Source organism: Leucoraja erinacea, chromosome 3, assembly GCF_028641065.1.
Source record: "Leucoraja erinacea ecotype New England chromosome 3, Leri_hhj_1, whole genome shotgun sequence".
NCBI lineage: Eukaryota > Metazoa > Chordata > Chondrichthyes > Rajiformes > Rajidae > Leucoraja > Leucoraja erinaceus.
Window position 1 is genome coordinate 37,439,275 of NC_073379.1, and position 19,542 is coordinate 37,458,816.

General features: G+C 43.0%; 1 protein-coding gene across 1 annotated transcript in view; it reads left to right on the forward strand.

Moving 5' to 3' along the window:
• The window catches only part of susd1 (sushi domain containing 1), a 92,007-nt gene that overhangs the window by 9,754 nt on the left and 62,711 nt on the right, over window positions 1-19,542 (forward strand). The window contains exons 3-7 of the mRNA XM_055632440.1: window positions 332-511; window positions 2,645-2,824; window positions 11,858-12,037; window positions 14,004-14,183; window positions 15,115-15,294. Coding sequence (XP_055488415.1) covers window positions 332-511; window positions 2,645-2,824; window positions 11,858-12,037; window positions 14,004-14,183; window positions 15,115-15,294 — 900 coding nt within the window. The remainder of the gene's footprint in view (window positions 1-331; window positions 512-2,644; window positions 2,825-11,857; window positions 12,038-14,003; window positions 14,184-15,114; window positions 15,295-19,542) is intronic.

The following is a 19,542-nucleotide window of genomic DNA, read 5'->3' on the forward strand; positions in this document are numbered from 1 at the left end:
CTCCTTGTGACCGCGTGGGTTTCCTTTGTTTGTTACAGTTTCCTCCCAAGTCCCAAAGACGTGTAGGTTGGTTGATTAATTGGTCACTGGTAATAGTACCGAGTGTCCAAATGAAGGTCAGAATCTGGAGACATTCACTGAGAATGTGGGCAGAATGTAAAATGAGATTAATGTACGTTTAAATGGATGCTTGACGGTCTGTGCATGCTCATTGGACTGAAGGGGCAGTTTTCGCGTTGTATCTCTCTATGACAATGATATAACACATAATATCTTATATTAAATATACACAAATAACCAAACTAAGTAACTTGAGTTTATGTCTTCTCAGCTATTGACCGTGGAACTCCCCCAAGTCTAGTAAACACATTGAGATACCCACCAGTTAACACAACCTACGGAAAAACAATATCATATCAGTGTGCACACGGCTATAAGTATGTAAGAGGAAACTTCAGCTTAATGTGCTGTGTCATGGGCCAGTGGGAAGGACAACCCCTGGAGTGTGAAGGTCAGTACTCCAAAACACTTCTGAATTAATGCACTGTGTAAATAATGTTTAGGGTTGACTGGGGGGTTTTAAAGAGTCGGCAAATAAAATTGGAATTAAGAGTAATGTGGTAACAGAAGAGGGGTTGAAGACTGGGGCAGATGGACCATGATCACAATGGTTCAGCTGGCTTGAGGAACCAGTTGGCTTACCCCTGCTCCTATGTTCTCGTCTTTTCGAGCCTTACCCTAATAAATAAATACTTTGCAATGTCTATGATCAATACTCTGAAAGTTGTACAGAAGTTGATTTGCTTTTGAATAACGACTCACATTTGGTGGCTTAGGTTTGAGGTGGAGTTTGCAGATTTTTTTTTAGCTTTGGCACTGAAATAATTCAGCTTGATTTTAAACAGGCGTATTATTTTTGATATTATGATTTCAAGTTATTTACATGATTGGGTTGAAAAACAATGGAATTTAGTTGTCAGTAAATTAGATTGAAATACATTCAATTTTTTTTACCATATGAGATGGGGAGCTTAGTTCATGTAAATTTAGTTTTAAAATAGTTCCTGTGTTGATGTTAACTGTGTTTCCAATTGTATATATAAAGGAAGAATTATATGCATTTAATAAGTACATATTTTTCACCTCAATGTCCCAAATTAATTTATATCCAATTAAGTACTTTTTTTGCCAGGCCGTTACGATTGTAAAGTCTAAAATACAGTCGCCAACTTGAGCACCACAAGCTTCCTCTCTCAGTAGTGTGATGGTCCATGGATCATTTGATTTAAGAATGATCTTGTGCAATGAACATTGTCCAGCACACTGGGGCGATCTCCTTGCTTTTTCTTGAAGTAGGGCCACGATGAGGTCTTTCACGTCCAGCTGAGGGTACAGACAAGCCTTTGATGTCACACCTCGTACTATTGTACCTCTGACGGTGCAGTATTCATTCAGGATTGTGCCCCGGTGGCAGCTTTGAGCACAAGTGCAATGTAACTTGTATTGCTTCCAATTCAGTCCCGGAGTGCTACTTACTGGGCCATCACCACCACAGACCGTGTGGTGCGAGAGGTATCATAGTCATCCTCATTCCTGAGAGCTCAAGTAGATTTTTTTTCACTAGTGTTTTGACAACTAATATCAGGAGAATGTTTACCCAAATGCTTAAATGAGAGTTGAAGCTGCCAAGATAGGTTGGTGCATAAACAACAGTAAGTCAAAGTCAAAGTCAAAGTAGCCTTTATTGTCATTCAGACCTTTCGGTCTGAATGAAATTTTGTTGCCTTGCAGTCATACATATAATAAAAATGACAAAAACACACAATAAACACAAATTTAACATCCACCACAGTGAGTTCACCAGGCACCTCCTCACTGTGATGGAAGGCAAAAATCTTAAAGTCCTTGTTTCTTCCCTCCTTGTTCTCCCTCTGCTCCGAGGCGACCTGTGAGCTCCCGACGCTGTCGTCCACAAGGCCCGTGGCCGATCCTCTGAGGTCAGGTCGCCGCCGCCGCCGGAACGCCACAGCTCCGTTTGTCGGGTCGATGCCGCCGCCGCCGCCAGAACGCCACAGCTCCGTTGTCGGGTCGCCGCTGCCACTGCCGCCGGAACGCCACAGCTCCGATTTTGCCGCTGGAACGCCACAGCTCCGTTGTCGGGTCGACGCTGCCGCCGCCACCGGAACACCACAGCTTCGTTGTCGGTTTGCCGCTCCCGCCGGAACGCCACAACTCCGATATTGCCGCTGGAAAGCTGCCCCAGCTCCGAGGCTGCCAGCTCCACCATTAGGCCTTGGTGCAGACGGAGACGGACAGGGGGGATACGAAAAGAGAAGTCGCATCCCCCCCGAAGGAAGAGACCAAAAACACGTTTCTCCCCCCCCACACCCATACACAACATAATAAAATAAAACCAAAAATTAACTAAAACAGGACAAAAGAACAAACAAAAAAAAGAAAAAACAAACGGACTGCAGGTGAGCCGCAGCTGCTAAGGCACCGCCGCCATCTTGAATAATGTCTGTCTAAAGTGTAATGTCTGTCTATTGCAAAGCAAAACCTTCTCTTCAATTTCGACCAATATATTTGTGACATAATGTGCTTCAGTGATCTTAAGTAGTACATTTTTTTTGTGCCTCTTCAGCCATTGACTGTGGGCCACCCCCAGTGCTGGAGAACACAGTGCCAGTCTCATCGGATAACACAACGTATAGAAGCACAGTGGTGTACAAGTGCCAGACCGGACATGTATATGTGAGAGGAAATGCCACGTTAGTCTGCTCTGCCTGGGGTCGGTGGGAAGGATCAACCCTGGAGTGTGAAGGTTGGTGCTTCCAAAGTAAAACGGGTCTAATTAATAATGTCTCTATTGAAGCAGCCAGTTACTCACGTTCCAGGAGTGGCAAGAAGTTTGTAATTTAGTTTTGTTTATACTTCTACATGAAAGTTATTCAGATTGTGCGAGCAAAACCAGTTTTGAGGCCTTCACATCTTGCTGATAACAATCAAATAATATTTACATCCACGCCTATACCATTCAGAGATCACACCCTGTATTTGGAGGGACAGTATGAACCCAACGCATGGCAATCTACTCCACATGTATTGCAGAATTCATTCCTGTGGAGAGATGCACATTAGTTACAACATTGGCTGGCAGAGTTTGCGAGGTTAGTGATATTCAATCCAGTTAAAAGCCATCACCTCAGGTACTTAACTCATCAAATCTCATTACATGATCTGTCTATTAGGCTACACATCAAGAAGATTTTTTTTAAAGGGCTGTTGCCTCACAGTGACAGGGACTTGGGTTTGATCCCAACCACGGGTGCTGTCTGTGCGGAGTTTGTCCCTGCGACGGCGTGAGTTTTCTCTGGGTGCTCCCACATTTCCTCCCACATTCCAAATACATCCAGGCTTGTAGATTAACTGACTTCTGTAAATTGCCCCTAGTGTGTAAGATGTGAAAGTGGGATAAAATAGAACTAGGGTACGGGGAAGCAATGGTCGGCGTAGAATTGGTGGGCCAAAGGGCTTGTGTCCACGTCCTATCTCTAAAACTGACGCATTTGATTTGACATACGGGTATGTTTATATTTGTCGGCCAATGCCAATTATTTACCTTTTTATAACAATAACAACATTTAAAATAGAGCTGATTGCCTGGGAGTAGTGAATAGAGGTTGAGACTTACTTTACAAATCCAATTTTATTATTTCTTTTTTCCACTGAAGTGTCACCTCCTCTACATGAAACTGGCCTGAAAAATGAACTTTTCAGCACAAATACTACCTGACCCGCTGAGTGGTGTCAATATTTTCTGTTCTTTCTTCATTCCCTCTCTTAGGTCAATAGCTCACTGCTGCTTACAGTTTCCATTTGATGTGTGTACGGTCCTTTTTTTAATCTTGCAATAATTTCCATTTTCCTTGATTAAGTATCATCATCCTTGTTTTGTTCTACCCCATGACATTTGTACACTCAGCATTGCATCGGAAATATTCTTGTACAATTGTTTCCAATTCATTGGACTGAACCACATGTAATAATTTTGTGGAGACTAGGATCTATATAACCAGATTTTGTTTTTACCTGGGACATCATAATCGAATCTACCTACAATCCAGGCAACTAGCCTACTATAGAAACATAGAAAATAGGTGCAGGAGGAAGCCATTTCTCCCTTCGAGCCAGCACCGCCATTCATTGCGATCATGGCTGATCATCCCCAATCAATAACCCGTGCCTGCCTTCTCCCCATATCCCTTGACTCCACTAGCCCCTAGAGCTCTATCTAACTCTCACTTAAATCCATCCAGTGATTTGGCCTCCACTGCTCTCTGTGGCACAAAATTCCACAAATTCACAACTCTCTGGGTGAAAAAGTTTTTTCTCACTTCAGTCTTAAATGGCCTCCACTTTATTCTAAGAAAGGAAAGTTAGGTAATAAAGATTAATATTGCCATATATGCCACAGTCTGCCTATCGCATCGCTTTGATTAACTTTTCTAATTGACCCAATTTATTTTTAGTTTGGAGAGAGTGTGGAAACAGACCCTTCGGCCCATCTAGTCCGCACCGACCAGCGATCCCCTCACATTAACTCTATCCTACACACGCTAGGGACAATTTTACATTTATACTAAACCAATTAACCTACAAACCTGTATTTCTTTTGGAGTGTGGGAGGAAACTGAACATTTCCCTGTTTGACTTGCTGAACGCTTACGGTATTTTCTGTTTTATATTCGCATCAGCAACTTACCTGTCAGCCTGTGACAACCTCCATCCCATCTGACCGCGTAACTACCCCATATCCACGTGTGATGACAGCCGTGATTTTTCCTCTATCCACCTGCGGTCCTTGCCCAATCCGCCTGTGATCCCTTTCCTATCCACCCATGATCCTTGCCCAATCCGCCCACAATCCTCCCTTATCCTCCCATGAGCACTCCCCTACCTGACGAATTGTGTCTATTCAACCTGTGTCTGGATCTATCTCACTGAGTTAATGCATCGACACTGACTACTTGTACAAATCAAATCATATTATTTGTCTGCATCTAACCATATATGTGTCTGCATCTTTATCAAATAAAGCACAAAATATAATCTAGTCGATGGGATAACCAAAGCACAATCCACCTCAAAACAGTGGAAATTAAAAACTGTATTGCTGAAAAAACTTAAGGATTATAAAAATCGTTAATAATTTAACTTTCAACATTAATGCATCAAACCCTTGAATTGAAATGATGTCATTAATTATGGGATTAAAATATTACTGCGATATCTAAAAATAGCACAGTGCCAAGTGCTTATCCCACATTGTGATTGTGCATGGATACTGAAATGTGTGCAGTGAGATAAGGAATGAATACTCATTAGCTCAGGCAAACCCAACCGAAGAAAGGACATAACCCCGCGTTCAATTTGCCCAAGAGCTACTTATTTTCACTGGCAGATTACAACCCAAGTTCTGCATTCCGGTAGTATAATTCATGACATCAGGGTGTCACAAACCATATTTGTATGACTGACTTGGCAAATGAAATTGCTCGTATGTTGTAAAACATACTTGGCACTATTCTGATTCTGATACAAGTACTATTCTAATACTGATTCAGATATGTAGGAAGGAACTGCAGATGCTGGTTTAAACCGAAGATGGACACAAAATGCTGGATTAACTCAGCGGGACAGGCAGCATCTCTGGAGAGAAAGAATGGGTGACGCTTTGGGTCGAAACCCTTCTTCAGACTAGTTGGGGATAAGGGAAACAGGAGATATAGACAGTGATGTGGAGAGATAGAGAACAATGAATTAATGGTATGCAAAAAAGTAATGATGATAAAGGAAACTGGCCATTGTTAGTTGTTTGTAGGGTGAAAACGAGAAGCTGGTGCAATTTGGGTGGGGATATAAAAAGAGAGGGAATACCGGGGCTACATGAAGTGAGAGAAATCAATATTCATACCAGCATGTAACTGTTGGAGTATATGCAATGTAACAGTCAGTTACACATAATAGAATCTCCAGTGATGTTCCATATTTTATTTTTACACTACACAGGAACGAACGAGTTTAATATACTCATGTTCTTTAAATGCTAGCTGTTCTAGACGTCTTTCATTTAATAATGTTCCCATATTCATGCTTCATACCATCATAGTTTATTTTATTTAGATTGAGAATCCTGGTCTTGGAATCAACTCTCTCGCTCTCCATCTTATTGTTTGGACCTTCTTCCCCCCTGAGGAGTCATGCACAACAAAATTTATCCTTTCACAATACGAAGTTAAGCATGATCCGTTCTCTCAAGCTGCCTCCATAACATATTGGTCCAATATATCTTCCACATCACGGTTCTCTGAGCTAATATTTTCCTTGCCATTGTATTGATTTCCTCTTTTACAAACAAAGCTTCTCACCACTGTTCCCTTTTGCTTGTGCTTTGTCAACAGTGAATAACCCTTGGATATACAGTTCTGAACCTTGCTCACCCATTTGCTTTGTTTCTGTAATCACCTTTACATTTATTTACACAATTGATTAAATTACCCCACTGTGTTCTGTGCAGCGGGGGACAATTACTTCAAGCTTATCTTTTAAACGTTCTTAGTTATTTTAGAAATATTTTACACTGTTAGTTTTTTGTCCTTGATTTCTTTGTATTCCAATTTTTTTTTTTGTTTGCTATCTTTTGTATCTTTCCTTGTTGTCTTCTCTATTTCTCCACTCCAGTTCCTATCCGCCTGCATTCTGACTTAAAACCTCCCTAACATTCCCGTGAGGATACAGGTTCTGATACTGTATGACTGAAACCTGCCCCACTCGAACAAGTCACACCTTCTCTACCACTGATCACAATGTCTGGAATCTAAATCCCTGCTTATGTACCATCTCTTGCTCACTCACTCACTCACTCACCCAGTCTATTTCCTGTTCCTATAATATTCACTACCTTGTGGCACAGGAAGTAATTCTAAAATCACTGCCTTTGAGGTCACTTTTTAATTTTAATTCGAACCCCTCATACACATTTGCAGAACATAATTTCTTCTTCTGCCTATGTTGTTGTTACGGATATGTACAAGCCATTACCTGCCCAACCTCCTACTCGATCTAGGGTGGTATAGTGGTGCAGCCAGTGAACCTGCTGCCTCAAAACCCCAGCAACCCGGATTCAAACCGAACCTCGGCTGCTGTCTTTGTGGAGTTTCCACATTCTACTGCAGTTGTACAGGGTCTTGGTGAGACCACACCTGGAGTATTGCGTACAGTTTTGGTCTCCAAATCTGAGGAAGGACATTCTTGCCATAGAGGGAGTGCAGAGACGGTTCACCAGACTGATTCCTGGGATGTCAGGACTGTCTTATGAAGAAGAAAGACTGGATAGACTTGGTTTATACTCTCTAGAATTTAGGAGACTGAGAGGGGATCTTATAGAAACTTACAAAATTCTTAAGGGGTTGGACAGGCTGGATGCAGGAAGATTGTTCCCGATGTTGGGGAAGTCCAGGACAAGGGGTCACAGCTTAAGGATAAGGGGGAAATCCTTTAAAACTGAGATGAGAAGAACTTTTTTCACACAGAGAGTGGTGAATCTCTGGAACTCTCTGCCACAGAGGGTAGTCGAGGCCAGTTCATTGGCTATATTTAAGAGGGAGTTAGATGTGGCCCTTGTGGCTAAGGGGATCAGAGGGTATGGAGAGAAGGCAGGTACGGGATACTGAGTTGGATGATCAGCCATGATCATATTGAATGGCGGTGCAGGCTCGAAGGGCCGAATGGCCTACTCCTGCACCTAATTTCTATGTTTCTATGTTTTTATTCACTCTATGACTGGGCGAGTTTCCTCTGGATACTCTGGCTTTCTCCCATATCCCAAAGGTGCATGGGTGTTAGGTTAATTGGCCCTTTTGCAAAGAATTAGAATTTGGAAGGAATTGACGTGAATTTGGGGACGATAAAGTAGTGTTGAAGTAAACGGGGGCTAGTTAGCCAGCACAAATTCAGTGGGCTGAAGGGCCTCAGTATAAATCTGTCTATGCGTGTCCTGAGACATTTTAATACCAGTACCTGGGGAGCAGGCACGTGCCGTGAGATTCACGGGGAATTACAGAGGGAGGGAGAGAGAAAACGGGGAAATATAGACCAGTTAGCGGTAGTGGGGAAAATGCTAAAGTCAGTTATTAAAGATGGGATAGCAGCACATTTGGAAAGTGGTAAAATCATTGGACAAAGTCAGCATGGATTTACGAAAGGTAAATCATGTCTGACGAATCTCATAGAATTTTTCAAGGATGTAACTAGTAGAGTGGATGAGGGAGAACCAGTGGATGTGTTGTATCTGGACTTTCAGAAGGCTTTCGACAAGGTTTCGACAAGGTCCCGCATAAGAGATTAGTATACAAACTTAAAGCACACGGTATTGGGGGTTCAGTATTGATGTGGATAGAGAACTGGCTGGCAGACAGGAAGCAAAGAGTAGGAGTAAACGGGTCCTTTTCAGAATGGCAGGCAGTGACTAGTGGGGTACCGCAAGGCTCAGTGCTGGGACCCCAGCTATTTACAATATATATTAATGATCTGGACAAAGGAATTGAATGCAACATCTCCATTTTTGCGGATGACACGAAGCTGGGGGGCAGTGTTAGTTGTGAGGAGGATTCTAGGAGGCTGCAGCGAGACTTGGATAGGCTGGGTGACTGGACAAATGCATGGCAGATGCAGTATAATGTGGATAAATGTGAGATCCACTTTGGTGGCAAAAACAGGAAAGTAGACTATTATCTGAATGGTGGCCGATTAGGAAAAGGGGAGATGCAACAAGACCTGGGTGTCATGGTACACCAGTCATTGAAAGTAGGCATGCAGGTGCAGCAGGTAGTGAAGAAAGCGAATGGTATGTTAGCATTCATAGCAAAAGGATTTGAGTATAGGAGCAGAGAGGTTCTACTGCAGTTGTACAGGGTCTTGTTGAGACCACACCTGGAGTATTGCGTACAGTTTTGGTCTCCTAATCTGAGGAAAGTCATTCTTGCCATAGAGGGAGTACAGAGAAGGTTCATCAGACTGATTCCTGGGATGTCAGGACTTTCATATGAAGAAAGACTGGATAGACTCGGTTTGTGCTCGCTAGAATTTAGAAGATTGAGGGGGATCTTATAGAAACTTACAAAATTCTTAAGGGGTTGGACAGGCTAGATGCAGGAAGATTGTTCCCAATGTTGGGGAAGTCCAGAACAAGGGGTCACAGTTTAAGGATAAGGGGAAGTCTTTTAGGACCAAGATGAGAAAAACATTTTTCACACAGAGTGGTGAATCTTTGGAATTCTTTGCCACAGAAGGTAGTTGAGGCCAGTTCATTGGCTATATTTAAGAGGGAGTTAGATGTGGCCCTTGTGGCTGATGGGATCTGAGGGTATGGAGGGAAGGCAGGTACAGGATACTGAGTTGGATGATCAGCCATGATCATATTGAATGGCGGTGCAGGCTCGAAGGGCCGAATGGCCTACTCCTGCACCTATTTTCTATGTTTCTATGTTTCTATGTGAGTAATTACTCAGGGTAGGCAGTCAGTCGGCTTTTAAAAAACTTAAACAGCGCAGATTGTTCTCCTCTCTGCCAGTCGACTTTTATAAAGTAATTTGTTTTCAAAAGCCATATCTCTTAATAAGTACCGTATTTCCCAGCAATGAAGACACACCTGCGTCGAAGACGTACCCCCGTTTTGAGTTGCTAAATTTTGAAAAAAGGCTGGCGGGACATGGAATTTCTCACGCTCAAAAAAATAAAAAATACAATTAAAGAAAGTACCAATTCAATTTGTCCAAGGCTTCCACATCTCCTCCATTCTGATTGACTGAATGGGTGGGGGGTGGAGGGTGACCACAGGTGGAGAGATGGTGGGAAAAATGGGAGCACACCGGGACAAGTTGAATCAGTTGTGATTTTATTGAATGACAATACTAGTTCAAGGGACCAATTGGGGGGAGAGTTCCTTTCACAGCGTGTGGGGAGTCTGGCCCGGGTCAGCACGGGCAGGAGCATTGAGAAGGAGGGGGTCGGGGATCATGCCAGCAACTCACTCACTGCTGCTGCGACGCTCTGGGCGCGGAGCCACCACATGTTGGCCGGGGAGGGAAGTAGCTCAGGTGGCTGCGAGCGGTCGCCAGGACCTCGGCGTCTTCTGCCGGCCCGCTCACCTCTGGCAGTGCTCTCCGTCTGAACATCTCTATCCTGCCACTCACTCGCGGGCCTCGCTCATGTCAGCCGCTTCCCGCAAATCTTTAAATTCCGACTGCCGCCGGGAGAAGGACATGGCCTCACTTGCTGCGCTGGGAGACACTGCACGGCAGTCACTGCCCAGTCCGTGTCTTTCAATGTAGACCAGACAGTGAGGGGACCAGCTCAAGAGTGGGTCAGCGGGCGATGGATAACAGGACAGCGGGCAGTGGAGCTCACTCTTGTGTCAGCGCGAGTAACCTCAATTGGACCCTTGATCATGCTGACACAGGAGTGAGCTCCATCGCCCGCTGTCCTGTGATCCATCGCCCGCTGACCTGATCCGCTCTATGATCTTTACTCTTGAGCTGGTCCCCTCACTGTCCAGTCACACATTGAAAGTTCCGCTGTCCAGTCCTGGCGACCGCTCGCAGCCACCCGAGCTACTTCCATCCTCGGCCACAATGCGGTTGCTCCGCGCCTGGAGTGCCGCGGCAGTGGTGAGTGAGTGAGTTGCTGGCATGATCACTGACCCCCTCCTTCTCAATGCACCTGCCCGCGCTGACCCAGGCCAGACACCCCACACGCAGTTTAAGGAACTCTTTCCCCCCCCCCAGTGGGGCTGTCCTTCCCATCAGCTGCCAGCAATGAGGGATAGATTTGGCTATCCCTCAGTTCAGCAACATTGTTCTTGATGTTGATGTTGCTGTACTGAGCGATAGCCAAGTCTATCTTTCTTGGCTAACAACCTAACCTTCAGCCTCCAAAACGCAGGTAAATATTCGTGCCTTATTTTTGGGTAAAAAGTAGTGTCTTCATTGCCGGGAAATCTACTTACCACATTATTTGTAAACAAACTCCATTCTTCTCTCTTTGTTTCTTAAGATACTCTTAAGATAATGGCAATCCATGTTTGAAAAACCCGTCAAGAAACTTGCGCTGGGCATGCGTAGTATGTTGCTGCGCAGCACGTGCATGCAGTCCACGGTGCAAAAGCAGAATTTCAGCTGCTTTCAGCTCCCCTTGTTATTGAAGGCTTGAAGCAGCGTGGACGGCACATGAGCTGCATATACTTTCATGTATTACATGTACTGCGGATGAAAGGCACGAGATAATTCACCAGTGTCTTTTACTATTTATATTTAATAATTACCATTTTATAATTTTAGTCAGGGTAGGCACTGCCTACCTTGCCTACCCTGACGGCACGTGCCTGCCGGGGAGCAATATACCATTCTGGAGTCTCATTTGCAGCCGTTGAAACAACTGACCATTCATAATAATGCTGATGATGAAAATGTACTTGAATATTCATTCACCACATATTAATACAAGTTTAATTAGACATATGGGAGGAGCACTGAAGACAGGTCAATTTGGATAGGTATTGGTTTATTATGTGTCATGTGCTTTATAGTGTTACAATTAAAGAGGAAAAAATGCACAGTCTACAATGAGGTAGGTTGAAAGATCAGGACAACACCCTAGCGTATGGGAGGACTGTTCATTAGTATGAAAACAGTGGGGAAGAAGACATAAGCAGTGAAAAGCACAGTAAAGTTAGTGTTTAATTTAAAATTTTTGTGAATTGAAATTATGTTATGTAACTGATTTTGTGTGTTCTTAGCTGTCAACTGCAGCTTTCCCCCAGAATTACAGAACGCGGTAAGACACCTACCGGAGAACTTGACCTACGGCAGGACGGTGAGGTACCAGTGTCTGGCTGGCTACGTGCGCGTTGGAGGGGACGGCTCATTACTCTGCTCTGCCCAGGGTCAGTGGGTAGGAACATACATTGAATGTGAAGGTCAGTCTTACACAAAGTTTTCAATGGTCTTGAAACTAAAATAACAGGTGAATAACATCCAAACTCTGATTCTTCTCCTGACTTATATTTTTCTTGCTTGAGACAAGCTTCTGCATAAAAGCATCCTGTATCAGTGCCTCTCTTAGGGAGGAGCACTGAAGACAGGCCAATTTGGATAGAAAGGTGTGGATGTTCACAGTTCACAGTGGATGTTCTCACAACCTCGCAGCTCTGTACAGAGAGAGGTAACTGTAAAGTGTGTAGACTGTTGGAATATAAGAAATGTACATTTTCACAAAAAGAAATTATTTTGTGAAAGCGTCACCATTGTTGGAATGAATGAAATGAACTCCAGCTCCCTAGAGAAAAGGCTGAGTCACCCAGATGACAGCGGAGCTGAGCCCCACACCTGCTCCTGCCTGACCCATCCACTCTCAGCAGAGCTGGACACAATGCCCACGAACCATCGGCAGTAACATCGTGTCTAGGGTCCAGGAGTATATCTGCAGGTTTACAGCCTGGAACAGGCCGATGCACGGCTGGGGCCAGCAGGGGGATTGAAGCATGTCTGGGGGTCTGGGCAGGTAGGTGTTCTCACGGGGGCTGTGTGGGAGGTCAGAGCGTGTGTGTGTGCACAGCATACCAGTGAGATTCAGGGGCTGGGGCGATTGGGGTTGGAACATACGGGATGCGTTTTGGGGATGACCATGTGCGTTTGAGCCCAAATGTGTGCAATGTGTGTGTGTGTGTGTGTGTGTGTGTGTGTGTGTGTGTGTATTTTTGTGTGTTTGTGTGTGTGTGTGTGTGTGTATATTTATGTGTGTGTGTGTGTGTGCTTGTGTGTGTGTGTGTGTGTGTGTGTGTGTTTTTGTGTTGGTGTGTGTGTGTGTGTGTGTGTTTGCTTGTGTGTGTGTGTGTGTGTGTGTGTTTGTTGGTTTGTGTTTATGGTGGTGTGTTTGTGTGCACTTTGTGTTTATGTGGGTGTATGTGTAAACTTTGTGTGTATGTGCTTGGTGTGTTTTTATGTGTGTGTAGTTGGTGTGCGCGTACGCTTGGTGTGCAATGGTGTGCATGCACATGCTGTGTGCGTGTGTGCTGGATGTGTATGGTGTGTGTAGGCTCAGTGTGTGTGTATGTCTGCGCACTTGTATGTGTTTGGTCTGTGTGTTTGAGCGTGTCTCTGTGTGTGCGATTGGGTCTTGGCCCCGAGTAGTACCCGAGTGCAGTTGTGTGTGAACATTGATTTCCGTGCAGGAAAATCCTGGCCTCCTGTTCGACCCTTTTGACACTGGTTCAAATGCTAGCATTGTGAAGCCTGTCTTCTAGTTGGTGTGTGATGGCCACCCCATGTTAAAACCATGCACAGGTAACATCCCTCCACAACGTGTTATTTGAATGTGGAATGTCAGAACTCTCATGGGAAGTGACAGAAAAAAACTAATGTAACGAGCTCAGTCATTTTGATGTTCCCTCATCAGCCTGAAAGGGACACTAGACTGAGATGCTGAGCTCAAATATCAAGGTGATAGATGTACTTGGAAAATGTACAGTCTTCAAGGATGTAGCTTTGTCATAAAACGCCGTTCCCTGTGAAATGAGTGAATGCTGCTTCCTTTGGTTCAATCCAACAAGGAGTCAACAGGATATCAACAGGAAATGAGTGAACTGACTGTAACCTTAACTCATCTCACCCTCATAACCTTTCACCCTCTTGCTTGTAAAGAATCTATCTCTCTGCCTTAAAATATTCAAAGACTGCTTCCACTGTTCTTTGAGGAAGACTGTTCCAAAGATTGATCACCCCCCCGAGAGAAAAATAATAATTTCGATCAAATACTCGCCTACTCCACTAAATTCCATTTGGTACAAGCCAAGTCTGACCAGCTCATTGCGAGTAGTCTCGTAATTTTTGTGGAAGCAGGTATTCGTTAATCCCAGTAATCTATTGAGATTTGTCTTTGCACAGCTGTTGAATGTGGGCCACCCCAAGAGTTACAGAACACAGTGCGATACCCACCAAAGAACACGACATACGGCAGTACGGTGGAGTACCAGTGTCTGACTGGCTATGTGCCCGTGAAAGGAAATGGAACATCAGTCTGCTCTGCCAAGGGTCAGTGGAAAGGGCCAGATCTGGAGTGTGAAGGTCAGTCCTCCTGGAGTGTTGCTAATCAGCGATATTCCAAATTGTAATTTGTATCTCAATTATTTTGAAGTCTAACGAGCAAAGGGGGGCAATTTGATTTTTAAACTCAGCGATGAGGAGGTCTGGGTCCAAATTTTCAATTTGTATTTTTTTTTTTCCATCAGGTCAGTTTATGTTTCAGATTTTTTTGTAAATAAATTTTTTCCTTTATTGTGTAGTTATTACATAAGCCAACAGTGGGATAAACCTTATTTATTGAATTGGATTTAGAAATGCGATTAGCTTTTCTAAGTATATAATAATGTTTTCTCTCAAGGGAAAGAAAACGGATTTTAGGTGAAGCATCTGAAGATAGACGATAAAATTAAATTTATTCGTATATAAGAATGAAAGAAAACGGATAAAGTCTGAAGATAGACGCAAAAAGCTGGAGTAACTCAGCGGGGCAGGCAACATCTCTGGAGGGAACGAATGGGTGACGTTTTAGGTCGAGACCCTTCTTTAGACTGAAGAAGGATCTCGACCCAAAAGGTCACCTATTCTTTCTCACCAGAGATGCAGAATAGCGACTCGATGTGCAAGCAGTTTCTTCACATAATATTGATGGAGAGATACTGGGTAAGAATGCAAGGGGGAAATGTCTGACTCTTCTTTATAATACTGCTCTGAAATCTGTTTGCATATTTCTAAAAGGCGAAGAATAGATTCTTGTCCCACCAAAGGCTATGGCTCTCCCCATTCAGCACACCCTCAATGCTGCATCACGAGTGTATATCATCAGGGGAGGGAAAATACATCCATGTGTTACTATACAGTGCAATAATTTAATGTGTCTTGGGAGCAACTTATGCAGGGAAAAAAGGATCTAGAAATATAGATTTTCTTGTGAAGTTTTACCACCTGTGTGAAAATGTGATTTGTGCCTCCTCAGCTGTTGACTGTGGATCACCCCCAGAGTTACAAAACACAATGCGATACTCACCAGATAACACGACCTACGGCAGTACGGTGGAGTACCAGTGTCTGGCTGGTTATGTGCCCGTGAAAGGAAATGGAACATCGGTCTGCTCTGCCAAGGGTCAGTGGAAAGGGCCAGACTTGGAGTGTGAAGGTCAGTCCTCCAGAGTGTTGCTAATGAAACTTTCACTAAATTAACAGGCAAACGTCCCAACAATGTTCAAACCTGCAAAGTTCAAAATTGCTTTGCTTCCACATGAGTTCGTTTTCAGATAAAACAAAATTAATTTGGGAAGAATAATGAAGGAAGTGAAAGGAAGAATGAAAGTTGTCTTTATGGAACCGTCCATGATGCAGGACAACAGAAAATGCTTTACAGTTAATTACATAATGAAGGTAGCAACACAAGGTAGCAACGCAAGTAGATAAAGTGGGAAAGAGGAAGTAAGGTACGCTTGCTACATTTATTGGGCCACTGAGTATAAGTGTCAGGAAGACTGTTTGCAGCATAGCAAAATGTTGTTCAGGTCATCTTTGGAATAACATCTGCAGTTCTGCATATGTTACATGAAGGATGAGCAGGCTTTGGAGAGAGTGCAGAAGAGCTTGACCAGGATGCTGCTTGCATTAGCAGGTTTTAGCTATAACGAACGGTTGGACAAGCTTGTTTTTTTTCTGGAGGGTCGGAAGCTGAGGGGACATGTGGTAGAAGTTTATAAAATTATAAGAGGCAAAGAAAGGGTAGGCAATCGGAACCTTTTATCCCAGGGTAGAAATGTCAAATATTGGAGGGCATAGTTATTAGGTGAGAGGGTAAAATTTGAGATCATGCAATTTTTAAAATAATAGTAGGTGATGAGACTGATTAACGGACTTTGTCCCCTCCCCAAATATCGCTCACCAACACATTCAACCTCGTCCATACTTTGACAGTTAGGCACCTGTCAAAGTAAAGCCACTGTAAAGCCACTGTCGGTCGGAATGTCTGGTTTTATTCTATTGTAAATTTTAGGCCTACTTTCTGTTTTTAGACATGGTAATTTTAATTTGTTTTTAAAGCTCTATGTATATATCCTTTTTTATTAACTACACTGAATGCAAACTGATCGAGCAACGTTTTTTGTTTCCTCTGTGTATGTAAGAACTCAGTGAAAATGATATTAAAGAAATACTGAAAACTGAGGTGCCAGGTACATGCTGCTAGCGGTGATGGGAGAAGCAGATATGATAGTGACATTTATGAGGCTTTATAACCATATAACAATTACAGCACGAAAACAGGCCAACTCGGCCCTTCTAATCCGTGCCGAACACGTATTCTCCCCTAATCCCATCTACCTGCACTCAGACCATAACCCTCCATTCCTTTCCCGTCCATATACCTATCCAATTTATTTTTAAATGATAAAATCGAACCTGCCTCCATCACTTCCACTGGAAGCTCATTCTACACAGCTACCACTCTCTGAGTAAAGAAGTTCCCCCTCATGTTACCCCTAAACTTCTGTCCCTTAATTCTCAAGTCATGTCCTCTTGTTTGAATCTTCCCTACTTTCAATGGGAAAAGCTTATCCACGTCAACTCTGTCTATCCCTCTCATCATTTTAACGACCTCTATCAAGTCCCCCCCCTTAACCTTCTGCGCTCCAAAGAATAAAGACCTAACTTGTTCAACCTTTCTCTGTAACTTAGTTGCTGAAACCCAGGCAACATTCTAGTAAATCTCCTCTGTACTTTCTATATTTTGTTGACATCCTTCCTATAATTGGGTGACTAAAATTGTACACCATACTCCAGAATTGGCCTCACCAATGCCTTGTACAATTTTAACATTACATCACAACTTCTATACTTAATGCTCTGATTTATAAAGGCCAGCACACCAAAAGCTTTCTTTACCACCCTATCTACATGAGATTCCACCTTCAGGGAACTGTGCACAGTTATTCCTAGATCCCTCTGTTCAACTGCATTCCTCAACTCGCTACCATTTACCATGTACATCCTATTTTGATTTGTCCTGCCAAGATGTAGCACCCTCACACTTATCAGCATTAAACTCCATCTGCCATCTTTCAGCCCACTCTTCCAAATGGCCTAAATCTCTCTGTAGACTTTGAAAATCTACTTCATTATCCACAAGACCATCTATCTTAGTATCATCTGCATACTTACTAATCCAATTTACCACACCATCATCCAGATCATTGATGTACATGACAAACAACAGTGGACCCAACACAGATCCCTGTGGCACCCCACTAGTCACCGGCCTCCAACCTGACAAACAGCCATCCACCATTACTCGCTGGCATCTCCCATTCAGCCACTGTTGAATCCATCTTGCTACTCCACCATTAATACCCAACAATTGAACCTTCTTAACCAACCTTCCACGAGGAACCTTGTCAAAGGCCTTACTGAAGTCCATATAGACAACATCCACTGCTTTACCCTCATCAATTTCCCGAGTAACATCTTCAAAAAATTCAAGAAGATTAGTCAAACATGACCTTCCAGGCACAACTCCATGTTGACTGTTCCTAATCCGACCCTGTTTATCCAGATGCTTATATATATTATCTCTAAGTATCTTTTCCATTAATTTGCCCACCACTGAAGTCAAACTAACAGGTCTATAATTGCTAGGTTTACTCTTTGAACCCTTTTTAAACAATGGAACAACATGCTCAGTACGCCAATCCTCCAGCACTATTCCAGTTTCTAATGACAATTGAAATATTTCTGTCATAGCCCCTGCTATTTCTACACTAACTTCCCTCAATGTCTTAGGTAATATCCTGTCAGGACCTGGAGATTTATCCACTTTTATATTTTTCAAAAGTGTCAGTACTTCCTCTTCTTTGATCCTCATAGTTTCCATAGCTACTCTACTTGTTTCCCTTACCTCACATAATTCAATATCCTTATCCTTGGTGAATACTGAAGAAAAGAAATTGTTCAATATCTCCCCCATCTCTTTTGGCTCTGCAGATAGCTGTCCATTCTGACTCTCTAATGGATCAATTTTATCCCTCGTTATCCTTTTGCTATTAATATAGCTGTAGAAACCCTTTGGGTTTACTTTCACCTTACTTGCCAAAGCAACCTCATATCTTCTTTTAGCTTTTCTAATTTCTTTCTTAAGATTCTTTTTACATTCTTTATACACCTCAAGTATCTCATTTACTCCATGCTGCCTATAATTATTGTAGATCTTTCTCTTTTTCCAAACCGTGTCCAATTTCCCTTGAAAACCATGGCTCTTTCCAATTTTTACTATTTCCTTTCAACCGAACAGGGACATAAAGATTCTGTGCTCTTAAAATTTCATCTTTAAATGTCTTCCATTTCTCCTCCACATCCTTCCTGTCAAACAAAATGTCCCAATTCACTCCTTTTAAATCCTTTCGCATCTCCTCAAAGTTAGCCTTTCTCCAATCAAAAATCTCAACCCTAGGTCCAGTTCTGACCCTCTCCATAATTATATTGAAACTAATGATATTGTGATCACTGGACCCGAAGTGTTCCCCAACACATACCTCCGCCACCTGACCCGTCTCATTTCCTAACAGGAGGTCCAGCACTGCCCCTTCTCTAGTAGGTACCTCTATGTATTGCTGCAAAAAACTATCCTGCGCACATTTTACAAACTCCAAACCATCCAGCCCATTTACAGAATGTGTTTCCCAGTCTATGTGTGGAAAATTGAAATCTCCCACAATCACTACCTTGTGCTTACTACTAATATCTGCGATCTCTTTACATATTTGCTCTCTGATAGATGCATGAATATGCTGTGGATGGAAGGATATGTAGCAGGTGCAGGCTAAAGAGATTAGTGCAAGACATGTTTGGCACAGACATGGTGGGCAGAAGTGCTTTTTATTGTACTGTACTGAGCTCCGTTCTACGTTAATATTGAAGTGCAGTAACTATTGTGATGTATGCAATGTGAAGCCAAGTTGAGCACAGAAAGGTCTATAGGAAAAAATGTCATAATTATTAATAGTTAAATAATAAATGATTACAGATAATAGGCAATATTTCCTCTGATAATAGCGAGAGAAATACTGACTTAGAGTGCAACAGGAAAAGGTCTTACTCTTGTTTGAATTACTACTTTAAAATATGTTTATCTATACATAACTAAAATTGATCATTTTATCTTCCGGCTTGGCGGTCTTTCTATTAACGCAAAAATGGTTTGTGATAGCGCTTAGATTTTCTGCTAGTTCACTCATCGTTCTCCCATGCTGCGATTGCAGCAAGTTTCGTTCCGATCGGTTGAATGTTGTAAAAGTTAGCGAGGTTTAAAAATAAAAATAAACCCGCGTGCGCAGATCGATCTCTTCTCCTGCCAGTCAGCGGCGCACAGATTAGTCTCTTCCCCTGTCACTCC